The 20168-nt window shown below is 41.3% G+C and overlaps 1 protein-coding gene across 1 annotated transcript in view; it reads left to right on the top strand.

The window, feature by feature from the left end:
- The first annotated feature begins 2289 nt into the window (after positions 1–2289).
- The window catches only part of NCKAP1L (NCK associated protein 1 like), a 51572-nt gene continuing 33693 nt past the window's right edge, over positions 2290–20168 (top strand). The window contains exons 1-9 of the mRNA XM_010373853.2: positions 2290–2427; positions 3887–3997; positions 5709–5801; positions 13129–13185; positions 13660–13802; positions 14905–14995; positions 15084–15221; positions 17357–17405; positions 17503–17659. Coding sequence (XP_010372155.1) covers positions 2326–2427; positions 3887–3997; positions 5709–5801; positions 13129–13185; positions 13660–13802; positions 14905–14995; positions 15084–15221; positions 17357–17405; positions 17503–17659 — 941 coding nt within the window. The 5' untranslated portion in view covers positions 2290–2325. The remainder of the gene's footprint in view (positions 2428–3886; positions 3998–5708; positions 5802–13128; positions 13186–13659; positions 13803–14904; positions 14996–15083; positions 15222–17356; positions 17406–17502; positions 17660–20168) is intronic.

The following is a 20168-nucleotide window of genomic DNA, read 5'->3' as shown; positions in this document are numbered from 1 at the left end:
ATGAACCCATCACCCATGCCCAAGTAGTGAACATAGTACTCAAGTATATTTTTCTTTCTTGCCTTTTAAAATGTATTTATTTAGAGACAGAGTCTTGCTCTGTCGACCAGGCTGGAGTGCAGTGTTGAACTCCTGGGCTCAAGCAACCCTCCCACCTCAGCCTCCTGAGGAGCTGGGACTACAGGCATGTACCACTAACCCAGGCTATTTTATTTTATTTTATCTGCAGAGGGGTGGGGGAAGGTCTCGCAATGTTGCCCAGGCTGGTCTTGAACTCCTGGCTTCAAGCAATCCTTCCTCCTTTGCTTCCCAAAGTGCTAGGATTATAAGAATGAGCCACTTCACCTGGCCCCAACTTCTTAAGTAATAGTGCTGATCAGCCTTGTCTCTCTTCTCCCACTCCCTAGAATTTATTGAGACAGTGGGAACTCTGGATATGGAAAATGGGAATGATTGAAAACCCGAGAAAAGGAATTGGCAAGGTGGTGGAAATGAAGAGAATGCTTTTTGATTTATAATTTCTCCTAGGACCTTTTGCTTTGTGTCTTGAAAGAAAGTTGAAATAAGTTGAAAATTTCCTTGAGTTATGGAGTTAAGGCCTCATTGGAATGGCAAGAATATTTTAATGCTAAAATTCATTCAAGTCTCTAAGATTTAAGGGTGATTACTAATTTCCTCTTTTTAATCTTGATTAATTTGGTTCTTCTTCATGGGGCCTATTTCCTAATTTAGTCTTAATAATTCAACAAATAAACCAGAATAATTATTGAGTGACTGCCGTGTCCAAGAGGTGTTGTTCTAGATCAGCGTTTTTCAGCATGGAATATTTGTAACAAAACCTCCTACAACAGTGCTTATATAAGTACAGACTTCTAGGCCGCACAACAGACTCACCTACCTATCAATGCTAATCTCGGAGGACAGGGATTAGTCTGTTTCTCAAGCACCCATAAATACCAGGGTACTAGAGCACTGGTTCTCAAACTTGAGTGTGCATTGGAATCACCTGGAGGGTTTATTAAAACACAGAGTGCCTGGACCCACCCCAGAATTTTGGATTCAGTGGTCTGGGGCGGGTCCTAAGAATTTGCATCTCTAACAAGTTTCCAGGTGATGCTGATGCTGCTGGATCACATTTTGAGAATTGTCATGTACTTCTTGAGAATTACTATGTACTGTAGAAGTACAATGCACTGAAGTAGAGCATTGTAAGGAATATAAAAAAGTATTAGAGGCCGGGTGTGGTGGCTCATGCCTGTAATCCCAGCATTTTGGGAGGCTGTGGTGGGCGAATCATCTGAGGTCAGGAGTTCGAGAGCAGCCTGGCCAACACGGTGAAACCCCATGTCTACTAAAAATACAAAAATTAGCAAGGCATGATGGCGGGCGCCTGTAACCCCAGCTACTCAAGAGACTGAGACTGGAGAATTGCTTGAATCCGGGAGGTGGGGGTTGTAGTGAGCAGAGATCGCGCCATTGTACTCCAGCCTGGGCAATAAGAGCAGAACTCCGTCTCAAAAAAAGAAAAAAAAGACAAAAAAAGGATTAGATATAATTCCTGTCATTAAGGAGCTTATGCTATAGTTGGGGGAGATACAACATACACTATAAAAATATAACAAGGAATATATATATTTGACAATATAAAATTTAATACAATATTTGACATTGATGGGGTCTTTAGGAGAAGATGGGATTTGATCTAGGTACTAAAAGATGATGAGGCCGAAGGTTCATAGGCATCCTTGGATATAAAAGAGCGAAAATATAGAGGTGTACAGGGGTAGGGTGGTAGATACTTGTTTGTCTAGCATAAAGCTTTTTATTTTTATTTTTTTACAGAAATGGGGTCTTGTTATGTTGCCCAGGCTGGTCTGGAACTCCTGAGCTCAAGGGTTCCTCCCACCTTGTCCTCCCAAAGTGCTGGGATTACAGGTATAAGCCACTATGCCCAACCTGGTGTAAAGCTTTGTCTAGGACACCTATGGGGGCATAAGACCAAAAAGGTTGGTGCCCGTCTGTGAAGAGTCTTCAAAGCCTGTCCTTCTCCTCAGCTCCACCCATTTCATAGCCTTACCAAAAGTGCTGCACAGCCAGAAAGAGGAAGTCTCCCCTGCTGAGTGTGCAAGAGGAAGCACAAGAAGGCTCTAAGGGCCTGTGAGCCATAATGACTGATTTCACCCATGAGCCAATTGCAGAGGAAACAGAAGACCAGCGCACCAACCACGCTGGGTCCCTCTGCCCAGAGGGTGTCACCACCTAAGCTGAAAGTGTTTGGGAAGATCAGACGTTGCTGTCTGGTGCTCCTCTCTCTTAGTGGCCATCATGTCTTTGACATCTGCTTACCAGCATAAATTAGCAGAGAAGCTCACTATCTTGAATGATCGCGGTCAGGGGGTTCTCATCCGTATGTATAACATCAAGAAGGTAAGCATGAACAATGGGACCAGTCCTGATTATTCCAGCAATAATTGGGCAGGGAACCGTGAGGAGGCAGGTGCAGCAGTTAGACTCCCCCCTTTTCCACTGCTTTTCCACTGACTATAATCTACATAATCACTCAGATTATATGGGCCCGCCAGTTCAGGAAGGCACAAGTGGAGGCTTCTTTTCAAGGCTTCCCCTTTCTAGGTATGATTCTCACCCCCAGTGACGGCATCTGCTTTCCTCTGGGGATGGGGGTGAGGGTGGGGATGGGGAAAAAATGGTTGTGTTCCGAGCGACTTGGATAAAGGTCTGGGGTCCAGCCTTCTGGGTTTTATTATTTATTGCTGATCCTCTACACTCTGAAGAGATCTAAAGCTGGGTCTCTGGCAAAAACTTGTCTGTGGAAGTACTTCCCTAAAAGGAAAAAAAAATAGATAATTACATATTTAGATTAAACAGGGTAGGTGTCTTCTGAGATGCTCCTGGGGTAGTTCATGCTGCGGTGGTTGTGTGTGTGTGTGTGTGTGTGTGTTTGTGTATGTGTTTTAGAATAGGAACTGAGGAATTGAAAGAAGCTGGTGACAAGAGGTGGGCCAGGGGCTGGGCAAACCATAGAAAGTAAAGAGATAAAGACAGGGGTGTTTATGGGGAGTTCCTGGCATAGAAAATAGGGGACTTTGGGGGAGGGAGCTTTTGTGTCTTTTGTAATAAAACACATCACCAGGAACATGGTTTCTCTGTTGTCATGAATCCTGTAAATGCCCTTTGGGATAAGAGACTTACTCAGTGAACAAAACTGTGACACTGAATCTTGTACAAAGTCTAACTCCTGAGCAGCTGCTTTTCTCGTTGCTTCCGGTTTCAGTTGAGGGGCGGGGAAACAGCTTCCTCTTTGTGCTGGGCCAACCAGACATTAAACTCTACCCATCAAGACAAAATGCCCAGGTTGTTATTAAGTTCTTACATACTTGGCTTAATGTCTTGGACTTTTTTCTTGACCTACTCTCATGCTTTGTATTATTTATTTATTTATTTATTTATTTATTTATCGGAGTCTCGCTCTGTCACCCAGCCTGGAGTACAGTGGCATGATCTTGGTTCAATTGCAACCTCCGCCTCCCGGATTCAAGCGATTCTTCTGCCTCAGCCTCCTGAGTACATGGGACTACAGGCGTGTGCCACCACGCCCAGCTAATTTTTGTATTTTTAGTAGAGACAGGGTTTCACCATGTTGGCCAGGCTGGTCTCGAACTCCTGACCTTATGATCCACCCGCCTCGGCCTTCCAGAGTGCTGAGATTACAGGTGTGAGCCCCTGTGCCCGGCCTCTCATGCTTTTTAAATTGATTCCAGGTTGCCTTTTCCTAAGACAGATTATGAGAATGAATGTTGCAAGAAGAGGTATGTTTCTGAGGAGGAGGAGGAGAAAGGTTGAAATATAGTACGGTTTCTCTCTGCAGACTTGCTCAGACCCCAAATCCAAGCCACCTTTCCTACTGGAAAAGTCCATGGAACCATCTCTCAAGTATATCAACAAGAAATTTCCTAACATAGATGTCCGAAACAGCACGGTGAGAATTTGGTCCTTCTCTCCTTTCTCTGAAGTAACTCTCTACTTGAATGGCTGTAATTCTCCTCTTTTGATGCCTCTCTTCAAACTTGGCAGGGGATGGAGTAGTCTTTTTTTTTTTTTTTTTTTTTTTTTTTGAGACAGAGTCTCGCTGTGTTGCCCAGGCTGGGGTGCGGTGGCACGATCTCGGCTCACTGCAAGCTCCGCCTGCCGGGTTCACGCCATTCTCCTGCCTCAGCCTCCTGAGTAGCTGGGACTACAGGTGCCTGCCACCGCGCCCGGCTAACTTTTTGTGATTTTTTTTTTATTAGAGACGGAATTTCACCGTGTCAGCCAGGATGGTCTCGATCTCCTGACCTCGTGATCCGCCCGTCTCGGCCTCCCACCGCGCCCGGCCGGAGTAGTCTTTTTTATTAATGCTTTTCCAAGGCTCGACCATAGGGCTTCAGGTTGTTGTAGAGCTTTTTTTTTTTTTTTTTTTTTTTTTTTTTTTTTTTTTTTTTTTTGAGGCGGAGTCTCGCTCTGTCGCCTGGACGGGAGTGCAGTGGCCGGATCTCAGCTCACTGCAAGCTCCGCCTCCCGGGTTCACGCCATTCTCCTGCCTCAGCCTCCCGAGTAGCTGGGACTACAGGCGCCCGCCACCTCGCCCGGCTAGTTTTTGTATTTTTTTTAGTAGAGACGGGGTTTCACCGTGTTAGCCAGGATGGTCTGGATCTCCTGACCTCGTGATCCGCCCGTCTCGGCCTCCCAAAGTGCTGGGATTACAGGCTTGAGCCACCGCGCCCGGCCGTTGTAGAGCTTTAAGTCTCGAGAATTTTGAGATAAGATGGGATTCTTCCAGGGTAAGCTGGAGCAAACCATCACCCTCTTTCCTTTGCAAGATTCACGAGAAAACATTGTTTTTGTAGAAGACAGCTCTATCAGCCCAGCAGGGTACAAGTATTTTATTGTTTCTGTTTCCCACTCGTTGTTTCTTTGCTGTTTGTCTTAGATTTATGCGTCTAATGGGATAGCTCTACTTTTCCCTTATTAAATGTTAACCCTAGATTTCTCACCCATCTTTGTAGCATCTTTGCATTCTGTTTCTTTTGACTTTGATATAAATAGTATATCTGTTCATCTGAAAGTGTCCTTAAAATTTCCTCTCATTTAGCCCTCTATATCTAGTCAGGATCACATGCAACCATTCTACCTAGATAGACAATCTCCTTTGTTTAAAGACCTTCAGAGCATTGAAGAGTTTCTAACTTCGTCTGTCAGTGTATTTCAACCCTCTTTCTTTTTCTTTTCTTTTCTTTCTTTCTTTTTCTTTTTCTTTTTTTTTGACATGGAGTGTCGCTCTGTCACCCAGGCTGGAGTGCAGTAGTGCAGTTTCGGCTCACTGCAACCTCTGCTTCCTAGGTTCAAGTGATTCTTGTGCCTCAGCCTCTTGAGTAGCTGGGATTACAGGTGCCCGCCACCACGCCCAGCTAATTTTTGTATTTTTAGTAGAGATGGGGTTTCACCATGTTGGCCAGGCTGGTCTTGAACTCCTGATCTCAGGTGACTGCCCGCCTCAGCCTCCCAAAGTGCTGGGATTACAGGCATGAGCCACTGTGCCCGGCCTCAACCCTCTTTAAGAATGTTTTAGGTATAGTTCTTCTTGAGTTACTTGGATCAATTGTCTTCTTATTTTGCATTTTTTATATTGTTTTGTTTTGTGTTTCTCTCAGCAACATTTAGGACCAGTACATCGTGAAAAAGCCGAGATAATTAGATTCCTCACCAACTACTACCAGTCGTTTGTGGATGTTATGGAATTTCGGGTGAGCTCTCTTGAGCCCTTTCCAACATAGGCAAGGTCTTTCAGAGGCTGTTCTTTCTTTAGATGTTCATGTATTTGCTTAAAACAAGTTCTTGAAAAAATGAGAGAGATGTACTGATATGGAAAGATATCTAAGTTATATTGTTAAATGAAAGCAAATTTAGTATATGATAAAATAGTATATGATACATCACATTTCTATTTTAAAAGAGTATGTATATATGTATTTAGTAAATACCTAGGAAAGATCTGGAATATTTTACATTAAATTGTTAAAAATAACTACCTTTGGGGATTATGACTGGCTTCAATTTACTAAGCTATGCATGTTTTTTTCTATTTTAAAAATTGTGGGCAGGGCGCGGTGGCTCAAGTCTGTAATCCCAGTACTTTGGAAGGCCAAGACGGGCGGATCACGAGGTCAGGAGATCGATACCATCCTGGCTAACACGGTGAAACGCCATCTCTACTAAAAAAATACAAAAAAACTAGCCGGGCGCGGTGGCGGGCGCCTGTAGTCCCAGCTACTCGGGAGGCTGAGGCAGGAGAATGGCGTAAACCCAGGAGGCGGAGCTTGTAGTGAGCTGAGATCCGGCCACTGCACTCCAGCCTGGGTGACAGAGCGAGACTCCGTCTCAAAAAAAAAAAAAAAAAAAACAAAAAAAAAGAAAGAAAAAATTGTGGTAAAATACACGTAATACAAAATTTATCATCTTAATCATTTTTAAGTATATAGTTCAGTGGTATTAAGTATATTAATAATGTTGTGCAACCATCTTTTCATCTTGTAAACCTGAAACTCTCTACCCTTTATGCAGTAATTCCCCATTTCCCTTTCTCTCCTGCCCCTTGCCATCACAATTCTACTTTGTTTCTGTGATTTTGACTATTCTAAGTACCTTATATAAGTAGAATCATAAAGCATTTGTCTTTTTGTGACTGGCTTATTTCATTAGCATAATGTCCTTCAGGTTCATCCCTGTTGTAGCATATTGTAGAATTTCCTTTTTAAGCTAAATAATATTCCATTGTATGATTATACTACATTTTGCTTGTCTGATCATATGTTGATGAACACTTAAGTTGCTTCCAAGTTTTAGCTATTGTAAATGATGCTGCTATGAACATGGGTGTACAAATATATCTTCAAAACCCTGCTTTCAATACTTTCAGTTGCACACACGGAAGTGGAAGTGCTGGATCATATAATAATTCTATTATTAACTTTTTTTTTTTGAGTTAGGGTCTCACTCTGTTGCCCAGGCTGGAGTATAGTGGTGCAATCACGGCTCACTGCTGCCTCGACCTCCTGGGCTCAGGTGATCCTCCCACCTCAGCTTCTTGAGTAGCTGGGGCTAAAGGCACATGCCACCACACCTGGCTAATTTTTTGTATTTTTTGTAGAGATGGGGTATCCCCATGTTGGCCAGGGCGGTCTCAAACTCCTGGGCTCAAGCTATCCACCCACCTCGGCCTCCAAAGTCTGGACAGTGCTGGCCTATTTTTAACTTTTTGAGGAACTGCTATACTGTTTTCCATAGTGGCTGTACTGTTTTACATTCTCACCAACAGTGCATAAGGGCTATATTTCCTCCACATCCTCACCAACAATTGTTATTTCATTTTTTTGAGAGTAGCCATCCCAATGGGGTGTGAGGTATTATCTCATCTAAGTTTTTATTTGCATTTTTGCTAATAATTAGTGATAATGAGCTTTTTTCATGGGCTTATTGGCCATTTACATATCTTCTTTGAAGAAATGTCTGTTTCATTCTTTGACCATTTTTGAATTGGATTTTGTGTGTGTGTTGAGATTTAGGAGTTCTCTATACAGGTTGAGTATTCCTTATGGAAAATTCTTGAGAACAGAAGTGTTTTGGATTTCGTATGTTTTCAGATTTCAGAATATTTGCATTAAGCAGTTCAGCATCCCTAATCTCAAAGTCTGAAATTTGAAATGTTTCAATGAGCATTTCCTTTGAGTGTCATGTTGGTGCTCAACAGGTTTCAGATTTTGAAGCATTTTGGATTTTCAGGTTAGGGAAGCTCAATCTGTATAAGCTATATATCTTTGCATTATTTGAGCTTTAAAAATTTCAAGTATTTTTCCACAATATTTTATTACAAACCTACTGTAAAATTTCTAGAATAGTACAATGAGTATTGTTATACTCTTCTCCTGGATCTCCTAATTGTTAGTATTTTGCCACATTTTCTTACCCTTCTCTATTTTTTAATGAGCTATTTGAGTTAGCTACATACATCATGACATTTCCTTTCCCAAATACTTAAGCATACATCTGCTAAGAGCAAGAATATTTTCTTACCCAACCCTAATATAATTATCATACTCAGGAAATATAACATTATGGCTAGGTGCTGTGGCTCACGCCTGTAATCCCAACACTTTGGGAGGCTGACAGGGATGAATTGCTTGAGCCCAGGAGTTTGAGACCAGCCTGGGCAATATGGTGAAACTCCATCTACACCAAAAAAAAAAAAAAAATTAGCTGGGCGTGGTGGTGAGTGCCTGTAGTCCCAGCTGCTTAGGAAGCTGAGGCAGGAGAATTGCTTGAACCTGGGAGGTCAAAGTTGTAGTGAGCCATGATTGTGCCATCGGCCACTGTACTCCAGCCTGGGTGACAGAGTGACACTTTGTCTCAAAAAAAAAAAAAGAAAGAAACAAAACCCCACCCAAACTAATATACAGCCTATATTCACATTTCTCCAAGTTGTCTCAAGGATAATACGTTGGATTTAGTTATGTCTCCTTCGTTTTTAATCTAGAATGATTTCCGGCCTTTGTCTCATATGACACTGACCCTTTTGAAGAGTCCAGGCTAGTTATTTTTGAGAATATCCTTCCATTTGAATTTGTTTTATTGTAACAGTTTTTGGTAGCAATACTACATGAATGATATTTTATTTGAATTTTAAACAATGAGCATGTATTATTTTTATAAACAAAAAATAAAAATTATTTAATATGATGTTTTTGAAAGAAAAATTGATAAGGTATTTTAAACATTTTAAAAATTAATGTAGTAATTTTACCTTCAGAAATTTGTCATAAGGAAACAGAATTTTTTCTTGGGGAAATAAAAAAGACATATGTATGAGAATATACTCCATTGCATTATTTATGATAATTACAATGTGATAATTGGTATATCCAATAAATAAAGGTTTGGTTAAAAGTTTAGAGTATGTGCCCACAAATGAATATTCTGTAGCTGTTGTACACACACATATACATATATACACACACACACATATATATATACACACACACATATACGTATATATTTTTTCTTTTCTTTTCTTTTTTTCTAAGGCGGAGTCTCACTCTGTTGCCCAGGCTGGAGTACAGTGGCGCAATCTCGGCTCACTGTTGCCTCTGCCTTCTGAGTCTCCTGCCTCAGCCTCCTGAGTAGATGGGATTACAAGCACATGCCACCACACCTGGTTAATTTTTGTATTTTTAGTAGAGATGGGGGGGGGGGGTCTCACCATGTTGGCCAAGCTGGCCTCGAACTCCTGACCTCAAATGATCCACCTGCCTTGGCCTCCCAAAGTGCTGGGATTATAGGCGTGAGCCACCGCACCCAGCCAATAATATATTTTTTATGTGAATTTGTATAGAAAATGTTCATCTTACGTTGTTTAATGTAAAAGCAAATTGCAGTACAGTTTAAGACAGATGTAAGATGTCCCTAAAATGTATATTTGCATAGGTAAATATGCACATAAAGGAGATTGGAATTCCTGATCAGTGGGATTATAGTTTAACAAAACAAATTAAAATTAAACTTGTCAGTATTTTCTAGTGTTTCTACAATAAACATGTATTATTTATGTATTCAAGAAATAATGCAAATTTTAGCCCTCTGAGCAACCCAAACTTGTGGTGGCGTTATAGTATTTTTTCAGATGATACAAGAGTAATGTGTTCTGTGCCTACCCTAGGAAGCAAATCCAGGATATTCAGTAGATCACATAGTGAAGAGAAGTGAGGACAAGAAGGACTGTAATGTATGTATGAAGGAGGGTCAGGTCTGAGAGTATTCATTGTGGAATTGAGAGTAGTGGTTAGGAAGAGGGTAGGCACTGGTGAAGGCAGTGGGAAGAATGTTGGAAGCACATAAAAAAGTCTCTTACTGAGAAAAGTTGAAGGGCAAAGGAGATTTTAGAACACTTGGTTGCTGCAGTTGTAAATAAAGTTCTGAGCCCAAGGTGTTTGGTATGGCTTGTTTAGGAAAGGAGGGGAAATAGGAACATGGAAGTATGATGCACTGTTAAGTAGGCACTGAATTAGACAGACTTGGTTTCAAATCTCAGCTTTACCACTTACAAACTGTATGACTTTAGATAAGAAACTCTTTAAATTCCAGTTTCCTTATCTATAAAATGGGAAAATAAGATTTACTATGTGAGGCATCTGTGAGAATTAGAGATAATGCATGGACAACATCTAGCTTGGTGTTTAGCATATAGTAAGGCAATAGACCAACACATGTTATTTCTGTTCCCTTCTGATTCTTGTCTTTAGAGAATAAGACCTGCTTAGTGACATTGGTCACGTGAGTGGCTGAAAGTGAATTTCAGCTATATTCCACTGGAATTCGGTTGTAGGCTGAAGTTGTAGAAAGGCATTCCTAGCAAATGAGGAAGTATAGACCTAAACAGAGGTCATGTAGCATGCAGGGAAAATCAAAAGCTCTGCGTTCAAATTCTAGTACCATTCCTTACTAGCTCTGTGGTCTTAGGCAAGTTTCTTATCTGCTCTTGTCCTTGGTTTCCTTATCTGTTAATTTAGACACAGTCTTTTTTGGGAAGATAAGTAAGAAACACTTTTCCTACAGATTTTAATAAATTTTGACAAATGTATATGCCTGTGTAACCACCACTACAAAGTATTTAATATTTCTATCACTCCAAAGGTTCCTTGTGCCTTTTTTTTCTTCCTTCAGCCAACCCCTACCCTTCACTCCTGGCCCCAGGCAACCACTGGTCTACTTTCTAGAACAGACTTTTCTTTTCTAGCAGTTCAAATAAATGGAATCTATACAGCATGTACTCTTTTGTGTCTGGCTCCTTTCACTCAGCATAATGTTTCTGAGATTCATCTATGTTGTTGCATGTATCACTGATTCAGTCCCCCTGCCCCCACTTTTTGTTTTTTTGAGACAGAGTTTCGCTCTTGTTGCCCAGGCTGGAGTGCAATGGCATGATCTTGGCTCACTGCAACCTCTGCCTCCCGGGTTGAAGGGAGTCTCCTGCCTCAGCCTCCCAAGTAGCTGGCATTACAGGAATGCACCACCACACCCGGCTAATTTTGTATTTTCAGTAGAGATGGGGTTTCTCCATGTTGGTCAGGCTGGTCTCGAACTCCTGACCTCAGGTGATCCACCCACCTTGGCCTCCCAAAGTGCTGGGATTACAGGCATGAGCCACGGTGCCCGGCCTCAGTCCCACTTTTTGCTGAGAGCTATTCCATTGTATGGGTGCGATTTATCCATTTACCTGTTGATAGACATTTGGGTTGTTTCTAGTTTTTGGCCATTATGCGCAAGTTGCTGCAAACTTTCAAGTACAAATCTTTGTAGGGACATATTTTTCATTTCACTTGGGTAAATCTAGGAAGTTGAATTGCTGAATCACATGGTAAGAGTATATTTAATTTTATAAGAAATCGCCAAACTTTTTTTCAGAGTTGTTCCATTTTATCCTCCCACCAGTAATATATGAGAGCTTCAGTTTCTCTATATTCTCATCAGTACTTGCTATTATTAGACTTAAATTTTAGCTATTCCAGTGGGTGTGTCATGGTATCTTATTGTGGTTTAAATTTGTATTTCCCTAATGGCTAATATCATTGAGCATCTTTTCATGTGCTTATTTTATATACATATATTTTTTAGACAGAGTCTCGCTCTGTCACCCAGGCTGGAGTGCAGTAGCATGATCTCAGCTCACTGCAACCTCTACCTCTCAGCTTACTGCAACCTCTGCCTCCCAGGCTCAAACAATTCTCATACCTCAGCCTCTTGAGTGGCTGTGATTACAGGCGTGTGCCATCACACCCAGCTAATTTTTTTTTTTTTGTAGTAGAGATGGGGTTTTGTCCTGTTGGCCAGGCTCTCTTGAACTGCTGGTCTCAAGCCTTCCAAAATGCTGGGATTACAGGTGTGAACCACCATACTTGGCTTCATATTTTTTTATGGTGTTAAGTGCCTGTTCAAATCTTTTGGCAACATATTAAAAAATGTGTATATATATATATATATATATATATATATATATTCCTTAATCTATCAATTTTACTTTTTTAGAAATGAAAGTACCAATATTCAGTGGATAAGGCTAGGAACTGGGAACAAAAGAATCAGTGGGAGAAAGGCTGAATGAATTGTGGTATACCATGGGCTATTATGCAGCTATGAAAAAGAATGCATTCGTGCTCTAGGAGATGACTCTGAGGACTTTTGGCAAGTAGGAGTGAATGAGCAAAGCAAACTGACAATCAGGGCATAATATTATCTCAATTTTGTAACACAAATAATGACCAAAAACCTGTCTCTCTCTCACTCTTCTTCCTTTTTTAATCTAATAGTATTATATAAATAGGGAGAACAATAAGAAATTATTATAAGAAAAATAATATCAGGTTGTTAAAGTGGTTTACTTGGGCGTTCTGCAGGATGGAGGGTGGGTGCTGATGTTGGGGGAAAGATGTGTCTGCAATAAAAGTGCATATTAATTTAGGTAAAATTATGTGTGAAAAGGAAAAGAATCCCTGTCATACTAGAATGAGAGTTAAATGAAATATATGCAAATTACTTAGTAAGTACCTCACACATAGTGAACCGTCAGTAAATAGAAACTCATGGAAAATTGGATAGTATTCCCATCTGTTAATGATTAACTCCCGAGAACAGGAGATAGAATCCAGGAACAGATTCACTCTGTGGTTTGTCAATACAAATGGTTTGATTTTTGGCATTTTTGAAACTACCTATTACATAATCTACATTTTGCAACCTTTTTTAATTTGGAGGAATAGGACACAGGGATGATAAGCTCAGGAAGAGCATGTGTAATAAAATAGTTGTGCCTGTGGAAATGTAGGCATTTGGCAGTGTAGCTGATAGGGGCCTGCTGGTGGCTTACTAAGGAGGAACTTCCTCTCTCTTTTTGACAGTGACTTTCTTTTGTTACTTGGTGGCTTTCTAGGACCTCTAAGGAAGAGGTCCCTTTCGCTCAAGTTCTGGTAGTACGTCACCTTCTCTTTGAGTTTTATTAATTCTTGTCTTCATTTCCACCCCCAGGATCATGTATATGAACTTCTCAACACCATTGATGCCTGCCAATGCCATTTTGATATCGTAAGAGCCTTTGCAATCTCTTCTATCGTAGAGTCAAAGAAAAGGCCAGGTCTAGGTTGGGAGGTCTAGGTCTAGTCGCAGGATGGGGTGGGAAGGGACTGGAAGGATGGCTGTTTTGTTTATTCCTTCTCAGGACTATAATTGTTTTGTAAAAAGTACTGAAGTGAAAATGTATTTACATGTTAAGCAGATCAGCAATGTGATTTAATTAATTAAAAAATTACATAAAAACCTTCTTCACCTTTTCTATCTCCTAAAAGCTACGTTATTTCCTGGCCTCCTTGTATCTTTAGCTCACTTTTAGCCCCTGATTTTGTTCCAATTTTCTTATTCTTCTTTTCAATCCTGTCCGTTCCTACTTCTAAATAGATTCACTCAGAATCTGTTGAACACTGTCCAGAGTGGTTGGGGAAAGAAGGAGCTCCAGGCTAATTGGCCATGCTGTCCTTGGGTTCCTATGTATTTTCCTTGTAGAATCTCAACTTTGATTTCACTCGGAGTTACCTGGACTTGATTGTGACTTACACCTCAGTTATTTTACTTCTGTCACGGATTGAAGATCGACGGATACTCATTGGCATGTACAATTGTGCCCATGAGATGCTGCATGGGCATGGGTGAGTAAAGGGGATAATATTGTATAAAGAGTCTCACACATGGTGCTATGGTGTAGAGAGTCCCTCATGCAAAGAAAATTGATGCCATGATTTCTTATATGAGAATCTCTAATCTACATTGACCCAGGCAAAATAAGGTATACTTTTACATATTCAGTTGACTCTGAAACAATGCGGGTTTGAACTACACGGGTCCACTTTATACATAGATTTTTTTCAACCAAACATGGATTGAAAATGTAGTGTTCGTGGGATGTGAAATCCACCTATACAGAGGGCTGATTTTTCAAATGGTGTGGGTTCCGCAGGACTGACTGCGGGACTTCAGTATGCACGGGATATTGGCATACGTGGGAGTCTTAGAACCAATCTCCCTGCCTATACTGAGAGACAACTGTGGTTAACTCTTGAATATCTGCTAGTGGATTATCCAATTTGCATCATCTCTGAACAATTTTTAATCCTGAACTCGCTTCTACTCTGATTTTCAGGTTATTACAAAAGGCAAAGAAAATTATTTTTAGTGTTGGTAGGAATAATACTAATGAGGTAAATCCATTAGAAGTAACTAATGCATGATAATACATTTGAAGCCACATATAAATGGATTGTGAATTGTCTGCAGTTCTGTCCCCCTCCATTAGTGCAAATATAAGTATTTAAGGGCTGAAAACATGAAAACTAGAGGAATCAGTGTGGGTCGTAGCACATTGTTCTATGATGATGTGCGTTCCCACGTGCCTACGTGGATACCTAGACACATGCCTTACCCATTAGCTTTGGATATTTATATATCCTTTTGGGTTGTATAATGATTTGGATCTAGGCATATTACTTGATTTTGAACGAATTAACAGATTTATAGAGTACCTATCATGTGTCCAACCCTATTTTTGGTGCTTATAAGGAAGAAAATTTCATGGACCTGCCCAAAATGAAATGGTTCTATTTAGCCATAGCTTAGTACACCTGAGCTTGGAGGGGGGTATCTTTATATGTAATTTACAGTTTAGTATGTATATCTTTGGAGGTGGTGGGGAGTGCCAGCCTATGCACATATCTTTATCCTACATGCAAACATAAGAGTTGTGCTTTCTTCTAGTGACCCCAGTTTTGCCCGTCTGGGTCAGATGGTCTTGGAGTATGACCACCCTCTGAAGAAGCTGACAGAAGAGTTTGGGCCTCACACAAAGGCAAGTTCCCTGAGAGTGCAGAATTCTTCAGGCGGAAGTACATTGTCCTCATCATTGCCGCTAAGGTTTCATTTGCTTTTCCCCACAGGCTGTGAGTGGAGCCCTCCTCTCTTTGCACTTCCTCTTTGTCCGAAGGAACCAGGGGGCTGAGCAGTGGCGCAGTGCCCAACTTCTCAGCCTCATCAGCAACCCCCCAGCCATGATTAACCCTGCCAATTCAGATACAGTGAGTGCCCTTTTCCTTTTGTTAGTGGAAGCATTCTCTTTGCCAAGGCCATCATCTCTGTAGAGGATACTTCTTTCCGGAAACATCAGGACTCAAAAATGCTTTAGTCTTCTTCTAGGATATGTCTCTAAGTTGAGCACTTCTTGTAGCTAAAAAAATCATGGTTGGTTTGGGACTTTTGTTTGGATCAGGGTTAGTGGTTTAACAAAAGTGATCTATAAGCAGTTAGCCTGCCCATAGAAGGAATTTAGTAAATATTCATAGAATGAATGAATGGATGAAAGAGTCATTAGGCACCTATTAAGCCTGGCAGCAACTTGATTTTAGGAATCAATTAACTTATTTTTATTTTTTTGAGACAGTGTCTTACTCTGTCACCCAGGCTGGAGTACACTGGCATGATCACTGCTTACTGCAGCCTCCACCTCCTGGGCTCAAGTGATCCTCCCACTTCAGCCTCCTGAGTAGCTGGGACTACAGGTGTGTGCCACCATGGTTGGCTAATTTTGTTTATTTTTGTTTATTTTATTTAATTTTTATTTTTGAGACAGAGTCTCACTCTGTCACCCAGGCTGGAGTGCGGTAGCACGCACGATCTTGGCTCACTGCAACCTCCCCATCCTGGTTCAAGTGATTCTCCTTGTCTCTGCCTCCCAAGTAGCTCGGACTACAGGCACACACCCCCACACCTGGCTAATTTTTTTTGGTGTGTGTGTCTTTAGTAGAGACAGGGTTTCACCATGTTGGCCAGGCTGATTTTGAACTCCTGACCTCAAGTGATCTGTGTGCCTTGGCCTCCCAAAGTGCTGGGATTACAGGCGTGAGCCACCGCGCCCAGCCTATTTATTTGTTTGTGGAGACGAGGTATCACTATATTGCACAGGCTGGTCTCGAACTCCTGGGCTCAAGTGATCCTCCTGCCTCAGCCTGCCAAAGTGCTGGGATTGTATGTGTGAGCCACTGTGCCTGGCCAGGAATCAATTAATTAATAGATGTTTTTGTCTGATGACTGTGGGCTCAAAGTCCTTCCCTCAAAGAACTTATAGTCTGGTAGGGAATATATGCCATGTAGTCATAAAAATACAACTGATGGTACATAATTAGTGATAAGTGCCAAACGAGTGATTTACACTTTAAGTGGTAAAAGAATCCAAAGGATTAACCATCACAGGGAGAAATCATGAGAAGGTTTTTGAGTCTTGCTCTCCTCATTTTATTGTTATTAAAAATATCTGAACTGTTGAAGATAAGTTATGTTAAACCTTTTGCTTGTTCTGACTTCCAGCCCAAGTTCCTCTTTCTTTTCTCAACTGTATTGTTTTTCCCTCATTCCACTTCCAGTGCCTCATCACCTCCATTATTGGCAGGCTTCCCTGCTGTTGGTTTATCAATGTGCCCTAAACTAGTCTGGTAAAATAGAAGTTAGTTAAAAAAAAATTTTAGAGGCCAGGCGCGGTGGCTCAAGCCTGTAATCCCAGCACTTTGGGAGGCCGAGATGGGCGGATCACGAGGTCAGGAGATCGAGACCATCCTAGCTAACCCAGTGAAACGCCGTCTCTACTAAAAAATACACAAAAAAACTAGCTGGGCGAGGTGGCGGGCGCCTGTAGTCCCAGCTACTCGGGAGGCTGAGGCAGGAGAATGGTGTAAACCCGGGAGGCGGAGCTTGCAGTGAGCTGAGATCCAGCCACTGCACTCCAGCCTGGGCGACAGAGTGAGACGTCCTCTCAAAAAAGAAAAAAAAAAAAATTTTAGAGACAGGGTTTTGCTCTGTTGCCTAGGCCGGAGTGCCGTGGTACAATCACAGCTCACTGCAGCCTTTACCTTCTGGGTTCAAGATATCCTCCTATCTCTGCCTCCTGCGTACCTAGGACTACAGGTGCACACCACCATGTCTGGCTAATTTTTCAATTTTTTGTAGAGACAAGGTCACACTGTGTTGCCCAGGCTGGTCTTGAACTCCTGGCCTCAAGCTATCCTCCTGCCCCTGCCTCCCAAAATGTTGAGATTAAAGGCTAAGTTAGCCACCACCCCTGGCCAAAAGTTAGTTTTGATACTCAGATTCTAGCTTGTCCTTTCTCCTTTAGAGGAAGGCCAGGTTAAATAACTGATCATGTTTGCTTTTCTTCTCACAGATGGCCTGTGAGTATCTGTCTGTGGAAGTCATGGAGCGCTGGATCATCAGTAAGTTTAGTGGGATTAGGTGGGAGTGGATGAAGCAGCAAGTTACATGAAGAACAGGTTCTAAAAGTCTTCCTCTGCACTGTTTTCCCACCTACAGTTGGATTTCTTCTTTGTCATGGGTGCCTCAACTCCAACAGCCAGTGCCAGAAGCTGTGGAAGCTGTGTCTGCAGGGCTCCCTGTACATCACCCTCATCCGTGAGGATGTGCTGCAGGTGCACAAAGTCACCGAGGACCTGTTTAGCAGTTTGAAAGGGTGAGAAACATGAGAGCCAAACTGATCTTCCTTGAATAGTTTTTAGTCCCCCCAACATCCTTTTTCAGTCTCCACAAGTGCTCCCAGATACTGGTGGTAATGATTAATTCTAACTATTGAAGAAACATAGATTAAATACCTACTATTAGCTAAGTGCTTCACTGGGTTTTAGAGATACAATAATGAATAACATAACATGGAGGTTAAGAGCATAGACTCTGAAACCAGATTGCTTGGGTTTGAATTCAGGCTCTACCACTAGTTGTGTGGCCTTGGGCAAGTTGCTCAAATTTCCCATGCCATTACCTCTATTTCCTCATCTATAAAATGTGGATAACAGTAGTACCTCCCTATGGCCTACCTCATAGGGTTGTTATGAAGAATAAAAGAGTTATTATTTGTAAAGCAGGTAGAAAAGTTCCTGGTATATTGTAAGTGCTATGAGCTTGTTAAAGAAAAAAAAAAAAAGACAGTTTCTGCTCTCGAGGAATCTATAAATTGGTAGAAAATAAACAAATTGTTTGATAGAGTAAGAGATTATAATGTGTAAACAAAAGTACTGTGGAAGCATTTAGAAGGGCACTTAAACTGGCCTTTCAGGATCTGGAAAAACCTGGAGACAGGGAGATCTGAAGGGCTAAACAGTTGAAGAGAGAGTGTGTGTGTGTGTGTGTGTGTGTATGTGTGAGTAATTGTGTGTGTGCGCCTGCGTATTGGGTAGAAAGGTAGGAGAGCTGCTTGAGGCAAAGAAAGATATTGTAGGCAGAGAAACTATCAAGATTTTTGAGGCAACAAAGAGCATGGCAAGTTTTGAGAAGTTCATGTAGTTCAGTGCATGGGCAGCTGGGTTCTAAAAATGAAGATGTTGAGAGATGAATTTGGAGAAGTAAATTGGGAGGTTGTATGCTTTGCTATGGAGTTCGAATCCATCCCAAAGAGGATGGGGAGCTATTGAGTGATTTCAGACAGGGGAGTGACATGATCATATCTGCATTTTAGAAAAGATCATTCTGGCTGCATGGAAGAAAAGAAATTACATGGGCAAAACTAGAGGCAGAGATTAAGTAAATTAGGAGGAATTGAGGATGATGTCAATGTTTCTGGCATGGATATCTGGCATTTCTTAAGATAAGAGAGCATGTGATAAAAGCAAGTTTGTAGGGGAAAGATTGTGTGGTTAGTTTTAAACAGGTTGACTTTGAAGTGTTTGTGGGACACTGAAGATAGATGTGTTAGGCCTTCTACTTTATGATTCTGGAACTTGGGAGTGAGGTCTGGATTCAGATAAAGATTGGTGAGTTGATAATCAAAGCAGGAGAGTAGTTGAGATTACTTAGGAGCACATGTGGAGTGAGAACAGAATGGGATAAACCTCTGTGAACGTTGATATTTAAAGGCCAGAGAAATCAGTGGGAGATATTGAAAAGAAGAGGGAAAAGAGAAGCCAACAAAGAAAATGTTCATTGGATTTGGCTATAAAGATGGTTTTAGTGCCCATCTTGTAAACAACTTGAGTGGTGAAGTTGAAAGCTGGGCTGCAGTGAGTTTAGGAGCAAGTGAGAGATGTAGAATTTAATAAACAACTCTTTCAAAGTTTGACTGTAAAGGGAAGAATAGAGAGAGGTAAAACCAGACGGAGTGGGATTAAGGAAAGGGTCAAAATACCAATTTTTTTTCTGGTTGCAAATAAAACATCCAGAAATGTAAAAAGTGCAAAGTGGAAGTTGGCTACACTATCACCTCCCAGAATAGTTTGATGTTCATCCTCCAGATGTGTGTGTTTGTGTGTATGTGTGTGTGTATAAACACAAAAAGGTGGTATGTATTTTCAACCTTATGAAAGTAATTTTTAAAAAGCAGTGGATCCACACTCTACATTATGTTCTATGGTTTGCTTAAAAAAACTTACTATGTTTTGGATATCTTTGAATATCAGTCTATAGAGACTTATTATTTTTAACAGTTGAATACTATTACATTATGTGGTTTTAACATAATTTATTTACCCAATCCTCTATTGATGGATATTTAAACTGTTTCCATTTTAAAAAATCATTATAAACAATGCTATAATGAACATTCTTAGACATATATCTTTGTGAATCTGTGAATATTTTTTCTTTTCTTTTTTTTTTTTTTGAAACTTGCCCTTGGCCGGGCGCGGTGGCTCAAGCCTGTAATCCCAGCACTTTGGGAGGCTGAGACGGGCGGATCACGAGGTCAGGAGATCGAGACCATCCTGGCTAATACGGTGAAACCCTGTCTCTACTTAAAAATACAAAAAACTAGCCGGGCGACGAGGCGGGCGCCTGTAGTCCCAGCTACTCGGGAGGCTGAGGCAGGAGAATGGCGTAAACCCGGGAGGCGGAGCTTGCAGTGAGCTGAGATGGGGCCACTGCACTCCAGCCTGGGTGGCAGAGCAAGACTCCGTCTCAAAAAAAAAAAAAAAAAAAAAAAAAAAGAAACTTGCCCTTGTTGCCCAGGCTGGAATGCAATGGTGCCATCTCGG

Source organism: Rhinopithecus roxellana, chromosome 10 (genome assembly GCF_007565055.1).
Source record: "Rhinopithecus roxellana isolate Shanxi Qingling chromosome 10, ASM756505v1, whole genome shotgun sequence".
NCBI lineage: Eukaryota > Metazoa > Chordata > Mammalia > Primates > Cercopithecidae > Rhinopithecus > Rhinopithecus roxellana.
The sequence above is the reverse complement of the archived record's forward strand: the minus strand, read 5'-3'. Positions and strand labels throughout refer to the sequence as shown.